At 36.1% G+C, this 27,384-nt stretch overlaps 2 protein-coding genes across 2 annotated transcripts; one reads left to right on the top strand and one right to left on the bottom strand.

Moving 5' to 3' along the window:
• The first annotated feature begins 6,012 nt into the window (after positions 1 to 6,012).
• Positions 6,013 to 6,369, top strand: LOC111887387 (uncharacterized). The gene has a single exon (XM_023883555.1). It carries the CDS (start codon positions 6,013 to 6,015, stop codon positions 6,367 to 6,369), a length of 357 nt encoding a protein of 118 aa, XP_023739323.1.
• Positions 6,370 to 16,175: 9,806 nt separating this feature from the next.
• On the bottom strand, positions 16,176 to 19,380 carry LOC111887410 (protein NRT1/ PTR FAMILY 6.2). Its single transcript, XM_023883580.3, has 5 exons — positions 19,237 to 19,380; positions 19,006 to 19,108; positions 17,879 to 18,096; positions 17,251 to 17,792; positions 16,176 to 17,129 (listed from the first exon to the last, which is right to left on the bottom strand). The coding sequence occupies exons 1-5, from the start codon at positions 19,237 to 19,239 to the stop codon at positions 16,277 to 16,279; spliced, it is 1,719 nt and encodes a 572-aa protein (XP_023739348.1). The 5' UTR covers positions 19,240 to 19,380; the 3' UTR covers positions 16,176 to 16,276.
• Between the last annotated feature and the right edge of the window lie 8,004 nt (positions 19,381 to 27,384).

Genomic DNA, 27,384 nt, shown 5'->3' with positions numbered 1-27,384 from the left:
TCAAGGGTCTCTTATGACATATTAAAATACTTCAAGGGCTACAAGATGAAACCTGAATTGGAGTGTTACACTTATATGTATTTATAGCTATGGAATATTTCCTATCTTTTGATTGTATTTTGGACCAAACTAACTTGCCTCCTTCACACCCTGATACCATGTTTATTACCTATTAAAAGGGTTGATACTCGGAGCAAATACATAAAATAAAAAATGGTTTATTTTATTACAGGCAGAAGGAATTTATGGCTACCTGCAACTTGGTGCTGATGTTTATTGACTAGAATCAGTATGAATGTGCTTTTTCTGGAATTAATGGTACTCTTTTCGCTGCATTTATATTTTAGGTTAATTGTTCTGAAATATTATTTGGTTATCGGTTTATTAGGATGTGTTGTTATTACATTCTTGCTAACATTCTCGTTTGTCTGTTTACATGTTTGTAGGTCTAGTGGCCTTGCTAACACTGTTACCCACTTTGATCATTTTGAAACTGAGGTTCTACCATTCATTATTTCGTTATTCTCCTTTAACTTTTTTTTCTTCGTATCTCTAGTTGTAAAAGAACTAACTTTAACAAGGAAAGAAATTAATTGTTGAAGTTTTTGATTGATTAGGTATCTTGATGGACCTGCAGGGGTGGTGGGGCGGATAATTAGGAAGAATTTATGGCAAATCAAGCACTTAAAGGGATCCAACCACTTGTACATGTTTTGTTTTCTATAATAAATATTATGCAGTATTAGCAATGTATTACATTTACTTACTATTGGAATGATTAACATATTAGTGCAATGAATTATCTTTCTTATTTATTAAAATTTATTTTGTATTATGGGACTTCTAATGTGTTATTTAATTTGAAATTTACTAAATCTATCAAAATATATAATTTTTAAAACATTTAAAATTATGACATGCAAAAATATGTGTCGTCTTTCTTTATGACAGGGGCTTTAATGATATGCAATGCGAGCCGTAAATGTGCGTTATAAGGTTACGACACACAAATTTGTGTTGTTTACTTTATGACAAGCCTTCCTTGACACGTATTGCATGTCATAAGAGCGTGTCGTAAACTTACGACACGCAAATGCATGTTGTCTTCCTTTATGATAGGGTCTTCCTTGACACACAATTGTGTGTCATCTGCGTCTTTTATGACATGTAATGAGTTTCATTAAATGGTGTTTTTGTAGTAGTGAGCGAATAATTAGAGAAAGTGTCACAAAATTAGAGTCCTCAACTTACTTTTGTATCTTCTATGTAATGCCCTAAATTTCACAATAAAATTTTTCATTTTTTAAATAGAATAAACACTCATTTTCATAAAGATATAATTAATGTAAAACCAATTGTTCATAAACTAAAATCTAAAATTAGAGGTATAAGGAAAAGCAACGCGAAATCTCGAATCATAAAATTGCTGATGTATGTGTACAGTCCTGCCTTCGTGATTTGATAAGTACCTGAAAACATTTAATCCACAACTATAAGTAAAAGTTTAGTAAGCTAACGGTTATCTAGATTCACAACACTCTATTTGATCTTGCCATTCAACCCGAGCTTTGTAAATGTCTTAATCTCAAGACATAATGTTGATCTTATCATCAACTCACCCCCCCCCCCCCCCTTGTTCCTCAGCCTAAAGTTTTACTGCCTGCACTATTAGCCGTCCATACAAAAAAAGTTGGATGCCTCAGCCCTTTACAAATAAGTCGACATACACATAATACAGATAATAAACAAATCAGCATTACAGGTAACAATCTACAAGTCTACCTACTTAGCAACATACAATAGTATAACCACGTCCTAGAACCCCAGGGTATATACTACAATATATAGTACAGTAAGGAAACTCACATAAGCTAAACAAAAGAAGTAGCAACATTAACAACATAACAACTAACAAAGGCTACCTAATACCAAAATGGTATCCGTCCTTAGTCAAATACTCAATTCTACCTATGTTCAACCACACCAAGGCGAAGCCCTCGACCAGGTCGTGGTCCTGACATCAGATCACGATGACTTCCTTGCCACTGTGTCGCGACCAGGCCTATATCGTTCCGTGGCCTTGCCGATGAACCACTTAATCCATTAAGTGCTTGATCCGACGAGACAAAGTCTAAGACTTTTTCTAGATCTTAATGCACTCCCATGGCTCATAAAAATTGTAACTTTATGCACATGCATGTCCAATGCATGTCTCACACCAATCTAGGTTCAACGTGACCAAAATGAGATGCTAACTCAAAGCATGGTTCCTAAAGACCATGAAAGATGATATCAATGTACCAAAATACTTCAGGGACATGGTGGAATGATAAAGATGCAAACTTTATCGCATCTAACAAAACAACTTCATCCTAGTGACCAAAAACAAGCTTATAATCTAGATCTGGAAACTTATAAGCATAAAGATGTAAGCTTACATCATACCCAAGTTCCAGAAGGTAGATGAAAATTGAGATATTCTGATGCAAAGCTCTAAAAGTAAACCATGCAAGAAACTTCATTTTAAAATCACCAACATCCTACAGAATGGGTGAGAGGAGAGAGAGAAGGCTCAAAGGGGTGAAAAAGAGGCCAGGGTTTGCACCCAAGGAGGTTTAGAGGTGTTGGAGGCTGAAAAATAACCTAAAACATGGAACCAGTACTTTAAATTTGGGGAAAACCTAAATTTTATTATTTGGCCTGCACAACCACTACGTCATGGTGGATTTCCCAGCATGTCATGGTGACGGGCTCTGGTTGATTCCTTCCAACTTAAAACGATCATAACTTCCTTGTTCCATATCCGTTTTCGATGATCTTTATATGCACATGAAGGTATTAACAAGAACCACAATCCTATCTATATGTTTTTCACTCAAACCATGCTGAACTAAATTCATTAAATATTGTAATGAGTCTGAAATATCACTTTTTCCCATTTTACCCTTTTGGCTCCAAAACACAATTTAAGAGCTTAACTCACTTAACCAACATTGTAAAAATCTAATAAGGTCTAAAGTTTAATCCCTCAGAGCCCAACACCTTTACTCTATCAAATTACGGCCCGTTATTTTGGAATTAGAAATTTTCGAAACTATATGTTACATTCTAGACCTACTTTATATAAAAAAAACAATTTGAAGACTAGAATATGATATCATTAAGGCTTCCATAAGGATTTTACAATAAAGTAATTTTTATTTGAATAGAAAAAAATATCAGAACTGATACTTATTATTCATAATATAACAACTTAAGGTGGTACAATTTCCATATAGTTACCCATTTTAGAACAACAATATGCAATGAACAAGCATAACAAGGTGATTGAAAGGAAAAAAAACAAGGTATTTTGAGCTAAAAGGGAACATAAATATCCATAATTTTGTTCTTCTAACTCTAGAATTCTCGTAGTGTTCATAAACAAGAAAATGAGATCAATGACAAGTACAACTAAAGTTGAAGCTGGTATCTAATAAACGATTGAAACAATAAGTGAATTGAGCCAATAGAGTGCATATAAAATATAAGGGTCTTTTCAATAATATATTGATAACTATCTATTTGACTTGAATGTAACAGTCAATAAGGTGGACTCGTCAATAAACATGTTTTTAAGACCATCACAGAGGGACCAAGAAGAAGAATAAAAAGAGTCCATGAAGCTAACTATTGAAGAGAACAAATTCAAGATGATATGCTTCCTCAGGCGAATCCTTTTATGAATATTAGGTTTTCTAAAGGAATTGAACCTATTAAACATTAGTTCGCACCACTCATGTGCATGACATGTTTTATCTAGATGAAAATGAAGTGGCATGTTTTTAAAGGCGTTTCAATTTTCCAAAGGATACTACAGATGACTCTATGTTAAAAGGCACAAATGGAAATAACATATTATTTACTAATCTCATTAGAGTTGGATAAAAGAAGATAATAGTTGAAAGATTCAAATTTTATTATGATTAAGAAAGAGATCATAGATGATACTAAGGAGTAAAAAATATAAGGGTCTTCTCTATAATTAATTGAGAACTATGCTATTTGAATAGTCATTTTTTTCGGCCAACCATATAACAAAGTAACAGTCTTGATTATTGGGTTTTGTTTGTATGTGATTAGGTCATCTACAATTGGAGTTGTATGAGAGTTTAATGGAATAAATGTGAATATAATATAGATGAGAGAGAGTATGGAGTTGAATGGCCATTGGATGGTGTAATGGAATTGTAATTGAAGATTTATGATTTTTTTAAGAATTAAAGTGAATGTGTATATTCTCTTTCCTACTTGCCAATCCATACAAATCTCTAGAGTTTAATCCATTGAAGATGGTCTTAGAAGCATTAAGTATTGGTAAAATGTTGATCAAATCAGATGATGTGTCAGATGGATGTTTGAAGTATCATTAGTGAATGGCTAGTATTTTATGGGCACGTTAGTTAATAGTTATGTTCTATATACATTTGCATCTTTTAATATGTAAAAGAACGTCAGTTAAATATTGTAGTTGATGTTACATTAATTAAGATCTTATTATAAAATGATTATACTTACAACCAAAATTCTGGAAATTATAATGGATATATTGCTTTTTTGACTTCAATAAAACATTTCTTAATGATAATAACATACGCAAGATGGTTACGCTCTTTGGGTTAGCGGCCTTAGAAATCCAATTTTCTGCAACTTTAGTTTCTTTTCTTAATATTAGTAAATAGGATATTGTTTTCTTTGGATTTCTTCCAGTATCAGAGCCTCGTACAGGCACTAATCAACCAAGATAAAGTAGGAATCCTAGGTTCCTTTCTTGGTCTTTTTAGTGCCTTCATAACATTGAAGATATAATACATCTTAGGTGAATATGGTCAACCATGGTAACAATTCAGATGACAAACTGACATCTAAGAATAAGTTAAGATCGGAAGAATAACATTGCTTGCTTTCACAATCATAAAAAGTTGCATGGACGAGGTTTGCAAATCGTTCCCTTTCTTGTTCACCTTGGATGGCCTAATAGAAATATTATGAAGAACCATGTTCAAATTAAGGCATCTACAACCCACCCTCATACTCTATTTTTTCCCTTATTCTTTTCTAATTCTACCCCATTTTCATCTCCATTTTTTGAAATATGAATAGTATTTTCCAAATTTGGGGAATACAATTCATATATCCAAAAATAGAGTTGAAATTTTGGTTGCCGATTTTAGTCCCTCTCTTTTTAATTTTATACATTTCTAGTTTATTTTTATCTAATAATTATAATTTAAATTCAATATTTAACATTTGTAATATTATGTTATATACTAATTTATATTAATTAATCAAGAACATAGACTTTAATATTTACTAATCGAATTCATATAAAAAATTAAGGGAAAAGGACACATACGACCTATGAAGTTTCTAGGGTTTACCCATTTAGTCACTAAACCTTTTTAGTGGCTTTATGAGGGAACGAACTTTATTTTGTCGTGTCAATTACGTCATTATGTCAATTGTGAAGGGGTCAGCTATTCATATTCCTGCCACATGTCTTAATTAAATCCCTTGCCTTGATGAGTGTGTATGCCATGTCATTTACTAATTGTTTAACTTAAATGAGATCTTTTCATGTCTACTATTCACCATTCACCACTTGTAACTCGTTCGATAAACCCTTACTTTCGTTATGTCACCTCAAACCTCAAACATGGATCCCATATTCATCCAAGTCGATGTGCATTTCCAATGAATCTTTGCAAAATACCCCATATGTTACACTTGGGGGATTACTCAAAGGTTATTGAACATCGATTTCACAGGAATGCATAAGATCGAGTGTTATTAATTTATCGAAAGGTTCACCGGAAAAAGTGTGCGAAGCTCTATTACTGCCAACCAGATATTCATTTTCCCAAAGGTGTAACCTTAATTTTGAATGAGTTGCATTATGCCGATTTTATAGCAATAGCGTATGAATGTGGTGTTATATTGTCTATGTATGTAGACCATTTCAGTAATACTAACATGCATGAATGGTTGGAAGAACACAAAGAAGAGGTACTTGATAACATAGTGGAAGAAGTTCTTGATGGTGTAGGACTAGTTAAAGAAATTGAGACAGGCCATTTGGATGATGAGGATGAAAATGAAAATGGAGATGAGGATAAGGATGAATATGAGGATGATCATGGGGCTGAGGATGTGGAAGCTGATGAAGATGAGGATAAGCATAGCATCGCTCATTTTATCAAAAATGATAATGTCCCTGATGTCGAAATGGGTGACAATGCAGCTTTGGGGGGCCCTTTGGAAGAAGCCATGGATGAGGATGAAGATGTTTATCCTCAGTTGCCAAACATTTTCAATGAAAAGCTTCACTAGAAGGAGCATAACCCTGTGTTAGGTATGAGGTTTGAGATCCCTAAACAATTAAAACACATGCTCTGTAACAATGTTGTTGCAAATGGTTATCAATTATGTTTTGTGAAAAACGATAGTAGACGGTTGCTAGGCAAATGTTGTGATGGAAAATATACATTTAGGGTTTGGGGTTCATAGATGAGTGATGATAAGTCTTTCCAAATTAAGTCTCTTATTAGTGAGCACAATTTTTCAAAGAATTTCAAATTCGGATCAATTGTTACTTATAGATGGATAGGTACCCACTTTACCCAACAATTTTTCAACAATAAGAAGATGAGTGTGAGATTACTAAAAGAGGAGGTGAAAACCACTTTTGGCATTGTTGTAAGTATGAGTCAGTGTAAAAGAGCCAATAAGTATTCATTGAGTCTAGTTGAAGGCACGGTTGCAAAAAATTATGTTAGAATATGGTCTTACGGTGAGGAGATTAAAAGATCAAATCCTGGATCCACTATTAAAATTTCTATGGATACAATGCCTGATGGTAAGAATTACTTCAGGAAGATTTACATATGTTTTGATGCAGTCAAAGAAGGGTATCATGGAGGGTGTAGACGAATCATTAACTTAGATGGTTGTTTTTTGAAAAGTTATTGAGTTGCTGTGTGATGTTGGTAAGGATGTTAACAATGGCATATTCCCAATTGCTTGGGCAGTTGTATGTGTGGAAACAAGGAGAATTGGAAATGGTTCATTGAAAATCTTGCAGAAGATTTGCAATGTTGGAATGATGGAAGTGGTTTGGTCATAATTTCTGATCAACACAAGGTATGTTTGTAAGATATTTAACATAGTTTAATAAGCAATATAATAAATATTTACATTTTTAACTTAACTTATTACTGGTACATATGTAGGGTTTGGTTGAGGCAGTCAAAGAAGTATTCCCAGCAGCAGAACAAAGGCAGTGTGCTACGCATATATATATATATATATATATATATATATATATATATATATATATATATATATATATATATATATGCTAATTTTAGAAAGAGGTTTAGTGGAGCCAAGTTTGAAAATTTGTTTTGGAGAGCAAGCAAGGCAACAATGGAAGCACATTTTAACACAGCCATGAAAGATATTTAAAAGTTGAATCCTGAAGTGGTTAAGCATCTTATGGATAGAGGTCCAAAGACTTGGTCTCTAACTTTTTTTAGAGTTCACCATTCATGTGAATCTGTGGAGAATGGATTTTCAGAGAGCTTTAATAGTGTCAGTTTGGATGCTAGGAAGAAACCTATTATCAGCATGTTGGAGGACATTCGTATATATGTGATGCAAAGGATGGTCACTATGAAACTCATAGGTCAAGGATGGAATCGTTATTCTGTTTGTCCAAACATCAGAACAAGATTGAATATTCTCCAAAATGAGGAAAGGTATGTACACTTTTATTTCATACATAACTTCTATCAACTCTAAAATTTGCATTACTCTATGTAGGAATTGGCAGGTGTGTCTCGTGGGAGTATGAAGTTTGAAACAAGGAATATGGATGAGTCATGCATTCTCGATGTCACAAAAAAGGAATGCAGTTGTAGGTTATGGTAACTAAATTGGTATGATTATGTTCATCCAGTAAGTACATTATCGTTTTTAAACGTAACACCTGATGGTCCATATGTAGACCCTTTATACTTGGCAGCCTTCTTCCATAATACTTAAAAAAATTCTATTAGTGGCATGAATGGGATGAACATATGGCCTTCAACAACCTTTACACCTCCATTGCCTCCTTAAAAAAAAAGAATGTCTGGTAGGCCAAAAGTCAAAAGAATAAGGGATGCTTCTGAAATTCCTTTGGTTTGGAAAATTATTTAGTTACATAATTGACCTTTATATATGATACGGGACCAAAACCTCGCGAAATTTTGAGTTTTCCTTCGAACAAAACAACAGTTCACGGCCTGACTGGAGTTCACGACCGTAAACCTATTTACGGTTGTAAACCCGTTTACGGTCAGTGCCATGTGGCCCCCACAACTGACCACGCCCCCAATCTATATATATATGACACCCTCACCTTTATTTGAACTTTCTTAGCCGAAAACTCTCTCATTCTCTCTCTCTACCTCTCGAACGTAAACCCCAAAACACCCTCATTTCTTCCGAAAATCATCAAGAATCACCACTGGAGGTTGTTTTGGAGCATCTAAAAAACGTTTTTCATCGAATCCAGCATACTTGTTCTTGAGTTTACGGTTGTACACACTTCAAACCTTCAAAGGCTGTAAACCCTTCAAAGGCCGTAAACCCTTCAAGAGGCTATTCACAGCCGTAAACAGTTCACGGCCACAAACCCCCTTCACGGCCGCAAACCCTCCCTAAAAGGTGAATTAGATTGAAAACCATTTTCCTCGATTCAATCAAGTACCGGTAACATTCCTTAATCGAAAGCAAGTGTTTTCTAACACTTTATCTAACGAAATCGCTAATTTAGATACATATATGTATTTAATTGTTATTAGGATCCCGTTAAGTGCCACATACAACAAATCGAGGGTTTTCATTTCCAATTCGTTGATTCGACGCTTGCACACAACTAACAATGAGCTCATACCCCTACGCTTTTATTTTTTTAAAGTTTTTCAGGGGAGGGGGGATACAAGCCAAACACAAATGATTTTGTGAACTTATACAAAAGAATTTCAACAGGCTTAAAACTTATGCAATTGTTACAACTAAAAGATTCCCATGTTTTATAAAATATTTAGATATTTTATCCCTTTTGTAACATGCTGAGCATAAGGGACGTTTTCAACGTACATTTATAATTGCATAGTTTTCAAATCAATACATGAACCAATTAATTACACAACATACATGCAAACTATAATAGGTATAGTTTAGGATTTCAATACACGAGTTTACAAATTCAGAGTCACACATTAACAAACATAGAAATTATGACAAACTTAGTTTATGTTACATGATATACATTACTACTTTCTGAATTCGAGAGTACTACATTAAATAATTATTTAAGTATAATTATTGTTACACTACAAGTATACAACAGATTTAAATACAAGGGAACAATACAGAGCGACACGTAAACTAGTTAATACAGAATTGTAAGCAACACTTCAATTGTACCCTTCGGGGTCCAGGTTAAATCCTATCATAGTATAACCAGAGTCTCCTGGAGGGAGAGCATGAGATTTGTGAATAGATCTATTAGGGATTGACAATCCCACACCTGAACTGCCAGCTACAGTTAGGTAGACATGCCTGGGGTGACAAATATCATATCGTCCGACGGCTGAAAAACGTCGTAGAGTTCACAAGGTCATATCAAGCATGGTTATACGACTCACAATAATATAAACTAACCTTATTGTTTACGAGATTCCTTTCTTCTTTAGTTTTATTTTCATTAATAAAACTAGTTCATAATACAACTGGAGGATTCCAAGGATTTCAACTCATAGTTTTATTATAAGTAATGAAACTACTATCATATTGGTGTAACCAGGGTTTTCAAACAGGACATTCTATACATTACTGGTGATGGCCAGGGTTTTCATACAAAAGGATTTTTCATTCAAAACAACGTTATACAATACAACTGGTGGTAATTAGACAAAGAAGCTAACACATTATACACTACTACTAAACACAATATACATCGTATATGTTAGAAAATATTGGATTTTATTAGGAGACATACAAACATTTTACAGATTCAATGACATGATTTTAATTACCAAAATATGCTTATGAACTCACCAGCTTTATGTTGATACTCTTTCTCAAAAATTGTTTGTATTCTCAGGAAATCAGTAGATAGGTACATCACATAGATTTTTGAGAAGACGGAGCGTATAGAGTCACGTCTTTTAGTTTTGTTTATGATTTTGATGTATAAAAACATGAATCAAATAGATGTAAATACCTTTTTATATATATATTCAATGTAATGGTTGTGTTTACTTTGATTACTATGATGCAATTGTTGTGATACTACATATGACGTCATCCACCCACGAACGTTTCCGCCATTCCGGTTTGGGGGTGTGACAAATTACACTTCTAATTGTCTGTATGTTATGTGGATTGAACAAGGGAATTTATGTTTGCTATATTGATGTATGGTATAACAATCTTAACGTTTGATATGTGGATGTGTATTTGTAATTATAATATTATGTTCTTTTTTTATATTAGTGTGTACAGGGTATTTTAATCATTAACATTTATTCACGAGGGCATGTCAATGTTAGTTTAGGGGTAATTTAGTAATTTAAACAAGTTGATAGAATATGTGTATGGTATTTCATGTTATTATTAAAGTAGGGGTATTTTGGTCATTTGAATAAGTTAATAAGATACGTGTATGGTATTTGAATGTTATTATTAAAGTAGGAGTATTTTTGTAATTTGTATCAGTTAATAGAATAGGTGTATGGTATTTCATGTCATTATTAAAGTAGGGATATTTTTTTTCATTTGTATCAGTTAATACAATAAGTGTATGGTATTTCATGCTATTATTAAAGTTAGGGTATTTTAGTCATTTATATCAGTTAATACAATAGGTGTATGATATTTCATCTTATTGTTAAAGTAGGGGTATTTTAGTCGATCGAAGAAGTTAAATTACATACAATCCCCCCAGGTGTATTAGTCCCATTTTAATTGGTAAAAGAGGGCATGTGAATGTTAGTTTTGGGATATTTCTGTCATTTTAATTAGTTAAAGAACTAGGAGTATTTCTGTCATTATCTTTTACTTTAATAAACCGATCAAGGGTATTAGAGGCAATTTATATTATGTGACTTAACCCACTAGGAGTATTTCAGTCAATATTTATTATGTCACTAAACCCACTAGGGGTATTTTTGTCATAATTATTTGACTTAACCAATTAGGGGTATTTCATTTCTTCCAAGCAATTATTCAAAGTGGGCAATCACAAATACAACAAAAAAAGCATTTTTAATTGTTTTCCATTTCTGGGTATAGGCAACGACAAATCTGGGTATTAGATTCTTCACTTTGTCTCATGTCCCCACAAACAAACATTGGGGTTCATGTTTTAATGGTATTAAACATTTGACTATTTCATGTGGTCCTAAAAACAAAATCAACATAAAAAATGCCTACTACTTCACGACACATTTACATTTACATTTATAAGAGTTTCTGCATCTTTACATATATTGAACAAGTTATAACAGAATTTCTACAACTACCTAAGTACATACGAGACCATCACCTGTGACTTCCATCAAAATATTGATCATCAAAACATCATGATCATCAAAACATCAGGATCAAGAAAACAACAAATACTACAACCAGAAACATAAAGACAACCAGCAAAACACGTTACTAATAAAGAGAATAAACAAGATGCACATAAAACAAAATAGAAACCAAGGATTGAAATGTTTAACCTAAAGTTCTTCTGTCATTATAAAACATGTAAGTTAAAACCCGCAGAAGAGCAATGAAAAAACCCCCAAAGACCCATTTCACTTTCTTTGACTTCTTTTTTCCCAGAATAATGTTGACATACGACGCTTGCATTGAACATAAATGATTCTTCAAATCAGCAACCATTTTAGATAGATCGAGTTGACCTGCCCTAATATCATCAACTTCATGATTTAGGGCGTCCATCTCTCTAGTGAGGTTGCGTCGTCGTCCACGAAGATCATTTGCAATCTCTTCCCTCACAAGTGACACCTCCAACTGTGTCTGCAGTAGATTGATCGTCGGGTCTTCATTTGTGACTCCATTCGAGAAGTTTTCAGCCATGTGCCGATTGTATTTGGGTGACCAACTGTGATCTTGAGATGATCGTGAAGGCTCCGTTTCTACGTTTGGTATCGAAGTTTAGGGTGCAGTCGGGATAGCCATGTTATGAATTGTGCCATTTTAGGGCACAAGCTTCACATTTTATACGGTGGCTGGTGAATAGTGTGAACTTGTCCTGTACGTTTAACATTCCAAAACGACGTCGTTTAGGTCCAAATCTTAAATACAATGTCGTCATGTTATCGATGATGTGTCAAATTGGAACGATGTGGCATGGTTACCGAGTATAATAAAGTGAAAGGGACTAAATTGCTAGGTTTCAACACAATTTGTTCCCTCATAAATTAAGCCACTAAAGAAGTTTAGTGACTAAAAGGGTAAACCCTAGATACTTCATAGGTCGTATGTGTTATTTTCATAAAAAATTAAATATATACTAAAGTCTTGAAATACGATAACATAATTTATAAAATATAGTAATCAAATATGATCGTGATCTTGATATATTTATTATAAATATAATCTTAAATATTTAATAATTATTTATAATAAGTTAACCATTAATTTAAATTTATTATATATAAATATTTTATTTATGATAATATAATATGTAATATTATTGTATTTAAAATCTATAATATATTTGTTAAAAGTTAATTAGTAGATGGGTGTATTTAACAATAGACAAAATTGCAAAAAGGGTCTCTATGGTATGTATTTTTTTTGGGGTTTTAGTCCAAACCACGACTTTTTTGGATTGATGGTCCTTTTGAGGTAGTTCGCTTGTAGATTTGGTCTCTCGGAAAACCAAAAAAACCTAAAATACCTTTGAGGTATTTCTTTTTCATTTTTCTTTCATTTTTTTTCAATTTTTATAATTAAAAAATTAATAATTTGTGAGATTAAATGGCATATTGGAAATCATTAGCAAAATAAGGGTTGCTTGTTGAGATGCATTTGTTTAATCTGCCTTCGATTTCTCTTGCAGTGAGTTTGAAGAATATAGGGGAGAAAGCGGTTTTGGTTGGCATAAAGTTAAATCGGTGATGCCTTCTGTTATGTTTGTTGTTGAAATCGAATTGATCTTAGTATGTATGTGTGTGTTTTGTTTTATTAGATGATGGCCAACAAACGGAGAAGATGACAATTCGATGACGGAGAACCGTATCAGAACCAGATCAGAGTTTTCATCTACTGTTGGAGGCACCGTCTTCCTCACATAACATGTGGTAGCTGAAGGAGAGGGTTGAGTTGCAGGTTTCAAAGAGATGAAGGAGAGCTTGGGTTATCGAGTTTTTCAAATAAATTAACCTAACCCATGTGATGAAGAAGCTTCATATTCAGAAATAAGTTTGTGAAAAAAATTTCAATTTCTTGACGATCAACAACTCCATTTCTGATCAGTTCCTATATACTATCGTTTCTTATCGGTTCACTTAGCAATAACCAGATTTCTTTGCTTCTCTCCGCCATTGTTTCTTTTTCTGTATGATTGATCTATAACAAAAGGGCAGCTCCACACTATTTGCCTTCTTATCTATGATCGATCATGGGAATAAAGGAAGAGGCATGGTGAAGATGCAGGTTTCAAAGTTGGGGAAAAAGACAATCAGCCGAGAGAGAGAGAGAGGGAGAGAGAGAGAGAGAGGTGGGCCCTATTTTATTCTTAATAAAACATTAAATTAAATAGAAAAAATGATATCAAGAGGGCAATTAAGTCATTTCAATTTTCAGAGGGACCATTTTTACATACAAACTAGTCCAAATAGACCACGAAGCCAAAAAAGTCATGGTTTGGACTAAAACCCCCAAAAAAAATGCATACCACAAGCACTACAAGAATAAACATCTATAGGGACGAGATCTATAGGGACGACATTTATCGTCCCTATAGTCACTCTATAGGGACGACATGTCGTCACCATAGAGTTGACCAATTTTTTGAACCTACAGCGTCGACTTCTCATCTCAACATGTTAAGCGGGAAAAGAAGCAGATTTGGCGCGTTTTATGGATAACTATTGAGACGACCTATTGTCCTAAAGAACCCAAAAAAAATATTGTTTATCTATTTAACTGGAAATTGGAAACGACGTCGTTTATTTGTGGCTATAGGGACGATATGTCGTCCCTATCAGGTTAAGATCTGATAAGCCCCTTTCCCCTGAGTTGTCTCCGATCTTCTCTGTTTCTCTCTCAAGGCGATTTGATCACATCGATTAGCTTCTCTTAGGTATTTAACCTAACATTTTAACACAAGCTTATTCACGCCTCCATCTCCATTTCTCTCACAGGTTTGTTCAACGCTTTTAAAGCTCAATCAGTTTTTCCTTAAACTTCGTTCAAGCTCATCACATCTCGAGTTTTCTAAGTTTTTTTGTTCCTTCTTCTCCATCCCTAACCTGTGATTTTTTATGGTTTCACAGCTTCTTGTTTTGAAGGGGGCTTATATCTTCCCCAATGTAGCTTCTTCAATTAAAAGGTATTTTGTTTTTTTCACCGATATATGTTTTCAATACTGATTCTCTTGTTGCTAAATCACTTTTCTTTCGAGATTCATATGCTATATTTATATGTTATTTATGGTTCTTAAGCTTTTTAATTGCTGATTTTCAATGCATAATGATTAAACACCAATAGTTGGGATCTGAAGAATATACTCCTCCATTGATTACTTATAGTGTTTATAATCCAATTTGATAGTAACATATGATTCATTTCATAGTCTGTATGTCTAATTCTTCATTACTTTAGCATAAACATGTTATTCAACACCTATTTGTTGTAATTTTCAACAATGCCATGGATTTGATAGAAACAATTCAGTTAATAGTTAAACCATCCTCCATATACTTGTTCTTGTAACTTTGTGATTTATTTTCTTTCATCATTGTGTAACTTGCCATGATTGATTGTGATGTTGAAATCCTCATGTTAAAGTCACTTTTGTCTTAAAGAAGGTTTCAAGTTTTAAGTTCTTAATTGTCTCTTGGCCTTATTCTTGGATTGCAATCCTTCTCTTCTTCACCTATTCTGAGAAACTACTACTTATATCACCTGCAGTTTGGAATTGAAATTGAAATGGTAATCAGAAGCAAACAAAGGAATCTGCAAAACTACCAAAGGACTAATTCATGTTGAAAAAGGGTATGTCAATTATATTCCATTCTATTCGTTTCAATTCTGTTCCATTTTTTTCTCATGAAACCAATTGACATTCTTCTTGTGGAAATGTCATGTCAGAAGAGAAAAGATCAGTGAGAGGACGAAGTTCCTTCAAGATCTTGTTCCTGGTTGCAACAAGGTACTAAGAAAAAAAAATATTATTTATTATATATGGAAACTTTGTACAAAGTGTTTGTAATTTGAGATGACATTTTTCTTTTTCTTTTAATTTTTAATTAAAGGTGACAGGAAAGGCTGTTATGCTGATGACATTATAATTTACATACAATCATTACAGAGGCAAGTTGAGGTATATACAGACAAATTCAAAGATAAAATATATGTATATAAGAATGAATAATATATATATATATATATATATATATATATATATATATATATATATATATATATATATATATATATATATATATATATATATAGACACACACACATAAACACAAAATTGTCGCCTTATATTATGCCTTACAAACGACGAGACTCACCACGGCTCGTAAAAACTTGAAGTTCGACAGTAACGTCAAAGTTACACATAGCTTTATCTAAAACATTGGTTATACTCATCATTTTAATAAAGCTAATAAAAAAACATATCAAACTTAGATACTTAGGGATGAGCAAAAATCGCACCGCAACTAAATTTAACCACAAAAACCACATAAACCGCAACCAATAAATCGCAACCATAATAAAAAGTAAAAACCGATGGTGTGTTTTTTTGTTTTTTAAAAACCGCAAATTTATGGAGCGAAATAGTTATTAGTTTTCAAAAACTACAACAAAAAAAATATATGTTTGTAAATAACACATTAAGAAAACACACTTTTTATTCGTATTTTCTTTGTGTACATTGCCAACAAGAAAATAAAATCTGCACACAAATCTTAATTGAGATGCCACTTTCAAAAGTCTAACAATTCTCCATTTCAACGACATCTGTCGATTTACCTTTGTCTTTCTTGTACCAAGCTGCACATACAAGATAAATTGCAAAATTTAAGCCGCTCAAAGCCGCCACTAATCCATAGAAGAGATCAAGCCTTCCATTATTAATGTTGTTGGCGAGCCACCCACCTTCACCATTGTTTCCGGTGACATTCTTCACCACAGTCACCAAGAGACTGCTCAAGAAAAAACCCAGTGACAGCGTTGTTAGAAACAGACCAGTGCTCATCGTTTTCATCCCTTTTGGTGATCTAGTGATAAAAAAATCAAGCTGGCCGGTGTAAATAAACGCCTCACCGGACCCCACGAAGAAGAACTGTGGGATCAGGATGAAGACGCTGATAGGAAGCGGCTCCGTCGTCTGAGTGGGGTGCCGCCTCGCCACCGATAATCTTTTCACCTCGCCCAACGACGCTGCCGCCATTCCTAGCGCTGAGAGAGCAAGACCCAACCCAATTCTTTGTAAATCAGTGAACCCCGGTGTTCCTTTCCATTTCTTCCAAATTGGGATAATCAGAGAATCGTACACCGCGCAGCTGAGCAAGATTGCAGCGACGAAGAAGACAGTGAGCGATCCGGCAGGGATTTGGAAACCTCCGACAGTTCTTCTCATGGTGGCAGCTTGCTCGACGGAAAAGGTAATCATTTGAGCATAAGTAGTCCAAAAAAGAATCGTCGTCGCCCATATTGGCAGTAACCTCACCATCATCTTCACTTCCTCCACCCTTGTCACCGTACATAGCTTCCATGGATTCCAAGAACTCGAAGAATTTTTCTCAAAGTCGCCTTCTGCTACTATTGCTGCCTTGTCTAAGCAACTACATGCAAGAAAATAAAGTAATATTAGCGACAAAATATGTCTTAATCGAATAAAACAACAAACTTTCGTATTTAAATAGATTAAACACATAGTGACGCTAGTGAGTTAAAGGAATATACCGAAACTGATTCGTGTGTTTGATTCTTGAAACCTCAGGCGAATTTTCGTATAACAAGCCTGAATCATAAGGAAGATCCATCTTTCTCTTCTTTAGAGCAGCAACAATCACTTGAAAAATCTGAACAATAGGACTTCCTGCACTTTTTTTGTATCGATACCTTTTAGTCCCAGACACGATCACCAAAATCGCCGTGAACATTGAGACTGAGCAAATTCCGTAAGCCCAACTTCTACCAACTTCATCTTGTATGTACACGAGCACTGTAACTGCCATTAACGTTCCCAAACTTATAAAGAAGAAAAACCTATTAAAGAAATAAGCCATTTGGATCTTTTCCTCTTCATTCTTTTCGTCAAACTGGTCTGTTCCAAATCCAGAAACACTTGATTTCAGACCACCCGTACCAACGGCTATAAGATACAAAGCAAGATACAAGATCCCCATTTGTAAACCACTTGCTTGTTTGCAGTTTTCAAGAGAGTGGCATGGTGGTGGCCTGAGCTGTGGTATCTTGGTCGACAATGCCAACGCACACGTACCCTAAACAATTCAGTAATCATGAATCAAGATCTCGAATTAGCCATGATCATACGTGGTAGAAGTTTAACGGAATAAGAACAACTTACAAGAGTTTGAATAGAGGCAAAAATGACAATAGTTTTGTATCTTCCAAGAAAAGTGTCAGCTAAAAAGCCACCAAGAAGGCACAATAGGAAAGACGTGCCCATGAAATCGGTGACGACGTTGGCTGAAGCTGAGCTGGAGAGATGCATGGTTCCACCCAAATATGTCACCAGGTTTACTGCGATTCCCATCGTGGAAAGCCTCTCGCATATTTCGATTCCTGTTATTTGAGCAAAAAGTCAAATGAAAAGATTCTTGTTTTGACCAGGAATCAGGAAAACATGAGTGATGATTGATTATGAGAAAGATTGTCTATCTTCATGACACGATCTACTGTTGTATTTGGAAAAGTTAAGGAATAGTTAATGTGTAGGAGAATTGATTTTTTGTTTGTTGGTGACATTTGAATTTGTCAATTTGATTTGATCTACTGTTGTATGTTAGGCGACGATAATTATCCCTCGCAAAAGACCCAATTTAAGTATAGTTCATTTATATGTGTCATATCGTACCCTTTAGTGCCTATCGCTCTCTTGAGGTTAGACACTACGAACCATCACTTTCTACAAAGAACTCAAGCAGAATAATGTGGAAGATAAAGAGATTAACCTAATCTTGAACTTTTGATTGCAAAAGTAAGCACAAACATTGAGATGTGAATCTTGGTTTAATTAACTTCATTTCTGTCTATGTATACAAATATGTTGAACGACAAGATTGTAGATGACCTTATCCTTTGTATTAAATTGTTGTACGTTTATTTGTATTTATCCATATCATAATCATATCCCTAAATTATCGGGATTGCCTTGTATATATTGTACTGTGATCAATTAAAAGGCAACGAGATTTAACCCATCTTTGCTTCACGCTAGCCAAAACTGGTCCATGCATGGCGGAATAACGAGCACGATAAACAAAAGCACTCATCACAGACATCGCTTACGTAATGTGTATATCTAACATTGAGATATATATGAATCGATCTCCTTCCATTCGTTTCCACTTACATACAATATTACGGAGGTAGTATAGTATTATGCAATATTCAAACTTAATACTTGACTCTAAGAACATAAAGTGGCCATATACGAAATGCATGACAGAATTAATACGAAGATGAACTGACCTAGGATGAGAGAAGCAGGCACCCAACCACCAGTTTTCGCCCTATCAGCAGGTAAACCCTTGTAATCTACAGCGTCAACTACGGTCAAACCCACCTTACCCTCCTGATCACCACATACGAAACAAAGAACTTAAGCAATGAAACTAAAGAAATAATGATCAAAAGAAAGTTTGTAATGTAAACAAACCAAGAACTAGGGTTTAGTAGCTAGCTACATATGCTATTTATTACCATGATCTTTCCTGAAAGAGGATTGAAGTCCGAAAAGAAAACCTACTTCTGTTTCATAGAAGAACCTCTCCTTATATAGCCCAAAAGGTTATAACTTGTAGTGAGAATATTATGTTCTGTCGACAGATAATTATGTTAATCGGCAAAGATAGCCCTACCACATCTGCATCAGAAGATTCTAGCAATGTGTATCGCACTTAGAGTTTTATTGTTTACATAATAACGAGCTTCAGATTTAAACTCAAAATTATTTGAATCGTTTTAAAGAAGGCTCGGTCACTTTGAATATCACTGTGTTTAACGTTTAGTCGTATTATACAAATTTCGTTATATTTTACTACATGTTTAAAAAATTACAAGGGTATTAGTTGAGGAGACAAAATATTCTTTTACAAAAAATAAAACCAAAAGTGGATGCTGAATTTTAGTGGAAGCACATGTGCAGACGAATCCAGCACTGTAGAACATGCATTGTTACCCATCTCTGTTACAAACTACCAGTAATGTACATAATAGTTTCTATAGCATTATCATATATGTATGTGGTACGTGTTATTTTCTATGTTTGTGAACCATAAAAGCAAAATAAATAATGGTACACCCATATATTTTGTTAATCATTAGTTCTGCTGAGTGCTTCTTCTACCCCACATAAAATAAAGTTGCCATATTTTTGTTTTTCGTTTTCTCAGTTTCAGAGTTATTATTAATCTCATGGGAATTAAAGAATGTTTTGAAAGAAATCGTTTGGCCGTGTTACATGGATGATTGTGTACCATATATCAAGTGTTTTGAACCTGTTTTGATTCATTAGTGACCACATATTGTTCTTAAAATGTGTAGTCATTTTCGAAGAAAAGGGCTATTTCTTATGCTTTAGGGAAGTGGCTATTTTGAAACTATAACGTGGACAACACTATAAGAAATACAGCATTTAGCGGCGACACCGATCTTTAGCGGTGACTATTTAATTTGTCGCCATTAAAGATCAGTGTCACCGTTATTGGTGTCGCAGCTAAAGGCTGAATGACATCAATCTGCCCTTTGACGTTCCGGTAAACAAGAATCGTCCGATCGTTGTTCTAATCCAACGACTAGGGTACTCGTGGAACGCATAAAGGAAATACCGACGACTTTTGTCGCCACTGAAGACCTAAAATAGTTGCCACTAAAGATAGAAAAATGACGCGGCAATAATTCTCTTCTGATCCTCGCCGGTATTGACATCTGTCGCCGCTAAAGCCCAATTAGTCGCCATTAAAGGCGTCGCCACTAAAGGTCAACGGAGTTAAGCTCAGAAAAAATCGATCTTTTCCCTTTTGCTCTTCTGTTTCACTCCAAAGCCCGTTTCTTTCTCTCGTCTCCATATCTTGCTTCGTCGATTTCGTCGATTATTGTGGGATACGTCAGATTTATCAATTTTGGGTGAAGATACCAATCTCTCGAGAGGGATTTTCCAGTGAAGACCAAGCTTTTTCCGGCAAAACCAAGCTTTTCGGGCGACAGAGATCATTTTTCCAGGTCAATTTCGGGTCCCTTTTCTCTTGTAACATTGATTCTAAGCTTATTGGAGTTGTTAATTGCAAAAAAATATAAATTTTAGTTTGTTGATTGTGTTCCCGACCACCACCCGTGACTACCGCCACTACTGAACCATTTTTATTAATTTCCGCCGCCACAGGTTCTATTACTTCTATTTATTGTGAAATTTTAATTTAATTGCAAAATATGTGTAGTTGTATCAATTATTTGTAAATTGTCATATATATGTATATTTGATATTTATATGTGACTCTATGTAAATTTGTTGTCTACATGTCAATGTATGTGTGTTTGATATATATGTGGTATATGAGTATTTGGTAGAAGTATGATGTTATTATCTAGACAAAACATTAAAAATGGTCCATGTGGTTTCCGATAATATCAAGTTTAGTCCCTAAGTTCAAAAAACCTCACAGATGGTTCCTGTGGTTTCAAAACTTTTAACTAATGGTCCTTTTCGCTAACTCCGTTAGCTTTTGGCCATTAAGTGAAGTGCATTTCTGTCATTTCACTACCACAGAGACCATTTATGAAGTTTTTGCCTTATATATATATATATATATATATATATATATATATATATATATATATATATATATATATATATATATATATATATATATATATTAAAGGGTCCCACCCCCCCACTCTCTCTCTCTCTCTCTCTCTCTCTCTCTCTCCTGATCGGTCTTCCGTCCTTGAAATCACAACCCTCATTCCCGATTCTCAACCCTAAGAGAACACAAATCAATAATCAACAAACCAAAACCTAAATCTATCACCAATAAATCGCTTATCCCCCTGAAATCTACTCAGAAATCTACAAACATACGAAAACTTCTCCTTCTAATTGTAAAATTGGTTCTCAATCAAACTACCACATACTTGAGTTGGAAATTTCGTAAGCTTGATAGTCAGAACTCTTTGTCTGGTTGTCTTTGCATCAGCTCAGCTAGCGTTGGCACCACTGAAGCCTCATACTCGTTTTATGTAACATGTTTCTTCCCTAATCTGGATCCACCAACTGAAAAGGGTCTTTTACCCGATTGGAAAAGAGGAAAGAAGAAGAAACCTTATAATGTTGCAGTGATATAATTGATTGCGGAATTAGAAATCAGGATTCTCGTTTGTTTATGCTTATCTAATTTCTAGGGTTTATTTTGTCTATAAGTATTGTAATGGGTTTATGCATGATGGCAAGATATATTGGGTGATGTTGAGGATCAAGCGGATGGGTCGGGCAGGAGAAAAGCAGTGATTTCCGGTGATTGTATTCTCACATGGATTACTGAGAGGTTGCAACATGTTTGATTTTGAAATTGTTTTGGACTAATTTCTTTGAACTTGTCGGAGAAGACATATCAGATGGGGGCAGGGGAGGGTAGTTGTTGGTCGGAGATAACATATAAATGGTGGTGGTGATTGTTCGTGGAAGAAGAGAAAGGGAAAAAGGTGAATCGGAAAAGCTGGAGTTCGAATTGGAATAACGGGAGTCTTTTTTGTCTGATTAAGATGCCGATTAGGCTCAATTGGAGCAGGGAAAAGAAATAGAGAGATTTCAATTCAATTAAAACACGAAACAGAGCTTTGAATCCTTATCTGATTTGGAATTTGAGGTTTGATTAATAACGAGATTCAAAACACGGATGAAATCAAGCTTGTGGAAATTTGATTTGGAATTTGAATCTTGATCTGTTTAGGAAGAAGACGTACGAGAGAGAGAGAGAGGGTGGGACCCTTTAATATTAAATAATTATATTTTTTTTCTTTTTTTTAGATAAGGCAAAAACTTCATAAATGGTCCTTATGGTAGTGAAATGACAGAAATGTCCTTCACTTAACGGCCAAAAAGCTAACGGAGTTAGCGAAAAAGGACCATTTGTTAAAAGTTTTGAAACCACAGGGACCATCTGTGAGGTTTTTTGAACTTAAGGACTAAACTTGATATTTTCGGAAACCATCGGGACCATTTTTGAAGTTTTTTCTATTATCTATATATGTGAAATTATATGTATTTAGTATAACTAGGATGTTATTATGTGTGTATGTGAATGTATGTATGTTTATTGTATATGTGCTATATGAATGTGAAATTTGTTTATTTGGTATAAATAGGATGTTATTATATATATATATATATATATATATATATATATATGTGTGTGTGTGTGTGTGTGAAAGTATGTGTATTTAGTATAAGTATGATGTTATTATGTGTGTATGCGAATGTATTTGTAGTTGGTGTATATATGGTATGTGTATGTAAAAGTATGTGTATTTGATGTTCTTATGTATTATGTGAAAGTATGTGGTTTTGGTATAAGTAGGATGCTATAATTGGAAAAAAAATTGTTATAATTGGAAACAAAACAAAAAAAATATTATAAAATTGTTTAAAAACTTATATACGAATACTAGAAAGTTTCTAGTTTGTTCCCAAACTAACCCTAAATTAACCAATAAGTTATATAGTTAACTTATAAACTTCAACTTAACTTATAATGTTATATTTCTATAGTTTCATATTTATATTTTCATGTCTTTTTTAGTTTTTAAATTTTTTATTTGTAACATATTTATACAATGCAATAAATTATATATATATATATATATATATATATATATATATATATATATATATATATATATATATATATTAATCTCGAAGGTAAAAAAGAACAACACAACAACATAATATAATTGTTAAAGTATAATGCTATAATTGAATTGAAACAACCCAAAAATACCACCCAAAAATTTCGATTTTTATTATAACAAAACCCATGAGACTGAGTAACACATAATAAAACCATATGCTGTGTGTTTCAAAAACCATGATAAAATACTGTAAGAAAAACTGAATCACAACTGTATCCAAACATATCAAGAAAACTAAATCAACTCCCAAGACAAAACTGAAGCTGTGGTGTGTGCGATGCCATCATCCCGAGCTCTTTCCTTTGCTTGCGGAAGTACCCAAAACCAAAACTGAAACTGTAAGCACGAAGCTTAGTGAGCTCCCCCAAACTACCACATACCACATAATAACATATAAGCACATACTGGGCCTTGCCAACTGCATCGGACCGAAGTCCGGGCTAACTGGGGCCTTGCCCCCTACATCGGACCGAAGTCCGAAGCTGACTGGGACCTCTGTCCCCTACATCGGACCGAAGTCCGAAGCTGACTGGGACCTTCGTCCCCTACATCGAGCCGGAGTCCGAAGCTGACTGGGACCTCTTTCCCCTACATCGGACCGAAGTCCGAAGCTGACTGGGACCTTCGTCCCCTACATCGGACCGAAGTCCGAAGCTGACTGGGACCTCTGTCCCCTACATTTGTCCGAAGTCCGAAGCTGACTGAACATAGCATAAACATATCAACTAGCATAAACACATAAATCCTGTCTGAGCCACGGAGGCGTCAAACATACTAGCTACTGCATTGGACCGAAGTCTAGAAATTACGGCTAACTGAACGGGCCGACATTGTGGCCTTAGACCCGTTCCTACTGAAGGGAAACTCACCTCGTGAACTGACTGCTGTGTGAATGGCTCTGGAAGCTAACTGCTGCTGCTCCGGTATCTCCCCGGCTACAAGTCCATAAACACACTCAATCAAATGCTAAACACTATACTAGGGTAAAATAACTCTTTCACCCTTGGTCAAAGTCAACTCTTTCGGTCAAAGTCAACCCACAGTTGACCTGACTCGCCGAGTTGGTCCGCCAACTTGCCGAGTCTCTAGTCTCACTTCTCAACCCTACTCGTGGCTACTCGTCGAGTATGGCATCGATTCGACGAGTACCCTCTCGATCCAAGAACTCAGACAATCTTCATCCGACTCGCCGAGTCTTATGAACAACTCGACGAGTTGTTCTTGAGCTAAGAAGATTGCCTTGGACTCGCCGAGTTGTATGAACAACTCGTCGAGTCCCTCCATTACTGAGTCTGCCCTCCAACTCACTGAGTCCACTCTACTACTCACAGGCTTCCACTCGACATCACTCAAAAAGGGGAAAAACGGGACTCGCGACTTGACTCGCCGAGTCGTTCTTCCGACTCGCCGAGTCACATCCATGCAGCTACTCTAAACTCGATTCTGCTTGAATCCAGCGTCTGAAACTTATAGATATGGGCTTCCTTAACTCGATTAGCACGTAAAGATTCTATCTTTACGTGCCCATAAGCGACCAAGAAGATAATAAGGCTCAAAAAGCATAATAAAGGCTAGATCTAGGGTTCTTATGCAAAGCATCATCAAAAAGGCAATAGATCCAAGCTCTACAACTACTAAATGAACAGATCTAAGGATATCTCGACCTATTAAGGCATCCAAACAACTATAAGGCTTGGAAAATGCATCAAACTAGCCCTAGAAGAGTTCTAATGGAGGTCTAAAGCATAAAACAGAAGGAATCCGAGAAATACCTCAATGGACTCTGCTTTTGCCCTTGGATCTTTGCTCTACACCTCTTCTCTTTGCTCCTTTCTTCTTCTTCTTCTTCAAGCCTTCAAAATCCACACACAAAAGCACTCAAAATAATAAGGGATGGACTAGGGTTTTCTCACAGCTCTCTGAGGGTGAAGGAGGCGAGTTTGGGGCACATAGCATTGCTTAAATAGTGAGCAACCCGGGGATTTAGGGTTTCTTCCAGGCAGGCAGACTCGCCGAGTCCCGAATATGGACTCGCCGAGTCGCCACCTAACACGTGCACAAAACTCGACCCTACTCGACGAGTCAGGCCATAGACTCGCCGATTCCCTCAATGAAACTTTTAAATAAATGCCACAGGAACAACATACCATAGATGGGGCGTTACAATTCTCCCCCACTTGTCTCAGACTTCATCCTCGAAGTCTGCTACGGCTGAATATGCAAATAACTCCAGGTAGTGCTCTCTCATTTCTTCCTCAGCCTCCCACGTCCACTCAGACCCCTTCCGGTGCTGCCACTACACCTTCACTAACTGAATTGCCTTGTTCCTCAAGGTCTTTGTCTTCCGGTCCAGAATCGCGACCGGCCTCTCAATATAATTCAGGCTGCTATCAACCTGAATATCCTCTAAGGGACACAACTGCTGACTCATCCACCAAACACTTCCTCAACTGAGACACATGGAAAGTCTTGTGGATCTGGCTAAGCTCTACAGGAAGGTCCAACCGATAAGCAACCCGACCCACTCGGGCCAAAACCCTGAAAGGACCAATGAACCTGGGGCCCAACTTGCCCCTTTTTCGAAACCTGATGACACCCTTCCAGGGTGAGACCTTCAGGAGGACCATATCGCCTACCCGGAACTCCAAGTCTGAACGCCTCCTGTCGGCGTAGCTCTTCTGCCGACTCTGCGCAGTCTGCAGTTTACTACGGACCTGTTGAATCAACTCGGTCGTCTTGAGCACCACCTCTGTGCTCCCAACGACTCGCTGACCGACCTCGCCCCAACAAATCGGGGTCCTACACTTCCTCCCATAAAGCATCTCAAAGGGAGGTCTATCAATGCTCGCATGATAACTGTTGTTATACGAAAATTCCGCTAATGGAAGATACGTATCCCAACTGCCATCGAAGTCTAGAACACACGCCCTGAGCATGTCCTCGAGAGTCTGAATCGTCCTTTCGCTCTGCCCGTCCGTCTGAGGGTGGAAAGCGGTGCTGAAATGAAGACGAGTACCCATCTCGTCGTGAAACCGCTTCCAGAATCTGGATGTAAAACGGACATCTCGGTCTGACACCACAGATACCGGCACTCCATGACGTGCCACGATCTAACACACATAGATATCGGCTAACTTTTCTGCCGATATACTCTCCTGAATCGGGATAAAATGAGCACTCTTCGTCAACCGATCCACTACTACCCATATCGAATCTACTCCTCGTGCGGTCCTGGGAAGCTTGGTGACAAAATCCATGGTGATGTCCTCCCATTTCCACACGGGAATGTCTAACGGCTGCATCTTGCCGTGAGGCCTCTGACGCTCCTCCTTGACCTTCCTGCAGGTCAGGCACCTCTCAACATACCAAGCGACATCCCGCTTCATGCAGGGCCACCAATAATCGGGTCGAAGATCTCTATACATCTTCGTCGCCCCTGGGTGGATAGAAAATCGAGACTTATGAGCCTCATCCATCAACACCTACCGTACCCCACCCCAGTACGGTACCCACACTCTCCCATGAAGTGTCAGCAATCCCCGACTATCATAATCAAATGAAGCTACCCGGCCCACTATCCTTTCACACTTTTGCCTCTCCTCCTTGAGGCCCTCACCCTGAGCCTCCTTGATCCGCTCCAATAACGGAGTAATCACTGTCATCCTCAAACACAAACCTCTAATAGGTGCTGCCGACACTTTGCGGCTTAGGGCGTCGGCCACCACGTTGGCCTTCCCTGGATGGTAAAGGATCTCACAATCATAATCCTTCAGCACATTCGACCACCTCCTCTGCCTCATGTTCAGACTCGGCTGATCCATAAGGTACCTCAAACTCTTGTGATCCGTGTAGATAGTACAACAGACCCCATAAAGATAATGCCTCCAAATCTTGAGGGCAAACACAACCGCCCCCAGCTCTAAATCATGGGTAGGATAGTTAGCC

The sequence above is a fragment of the Lactuca sativa genome, chromosome 8 (assembly GCF_002870075.4).
Source record: "Lactuca sativa cultivar Salinas chromosome 8, Lsat_Salinas_v11, whole genome shotgun sequence".
NCBI classification, from domain to species: Eukaryota; Viridiplantae; Streptophyta; class Magnoliopsida; order Asterales; family Asteraceae; genus Lactuca; species Lactuca sativa.
This window is presented reverse-complemented; position numbering and strand designations above follow the sequence as displayed.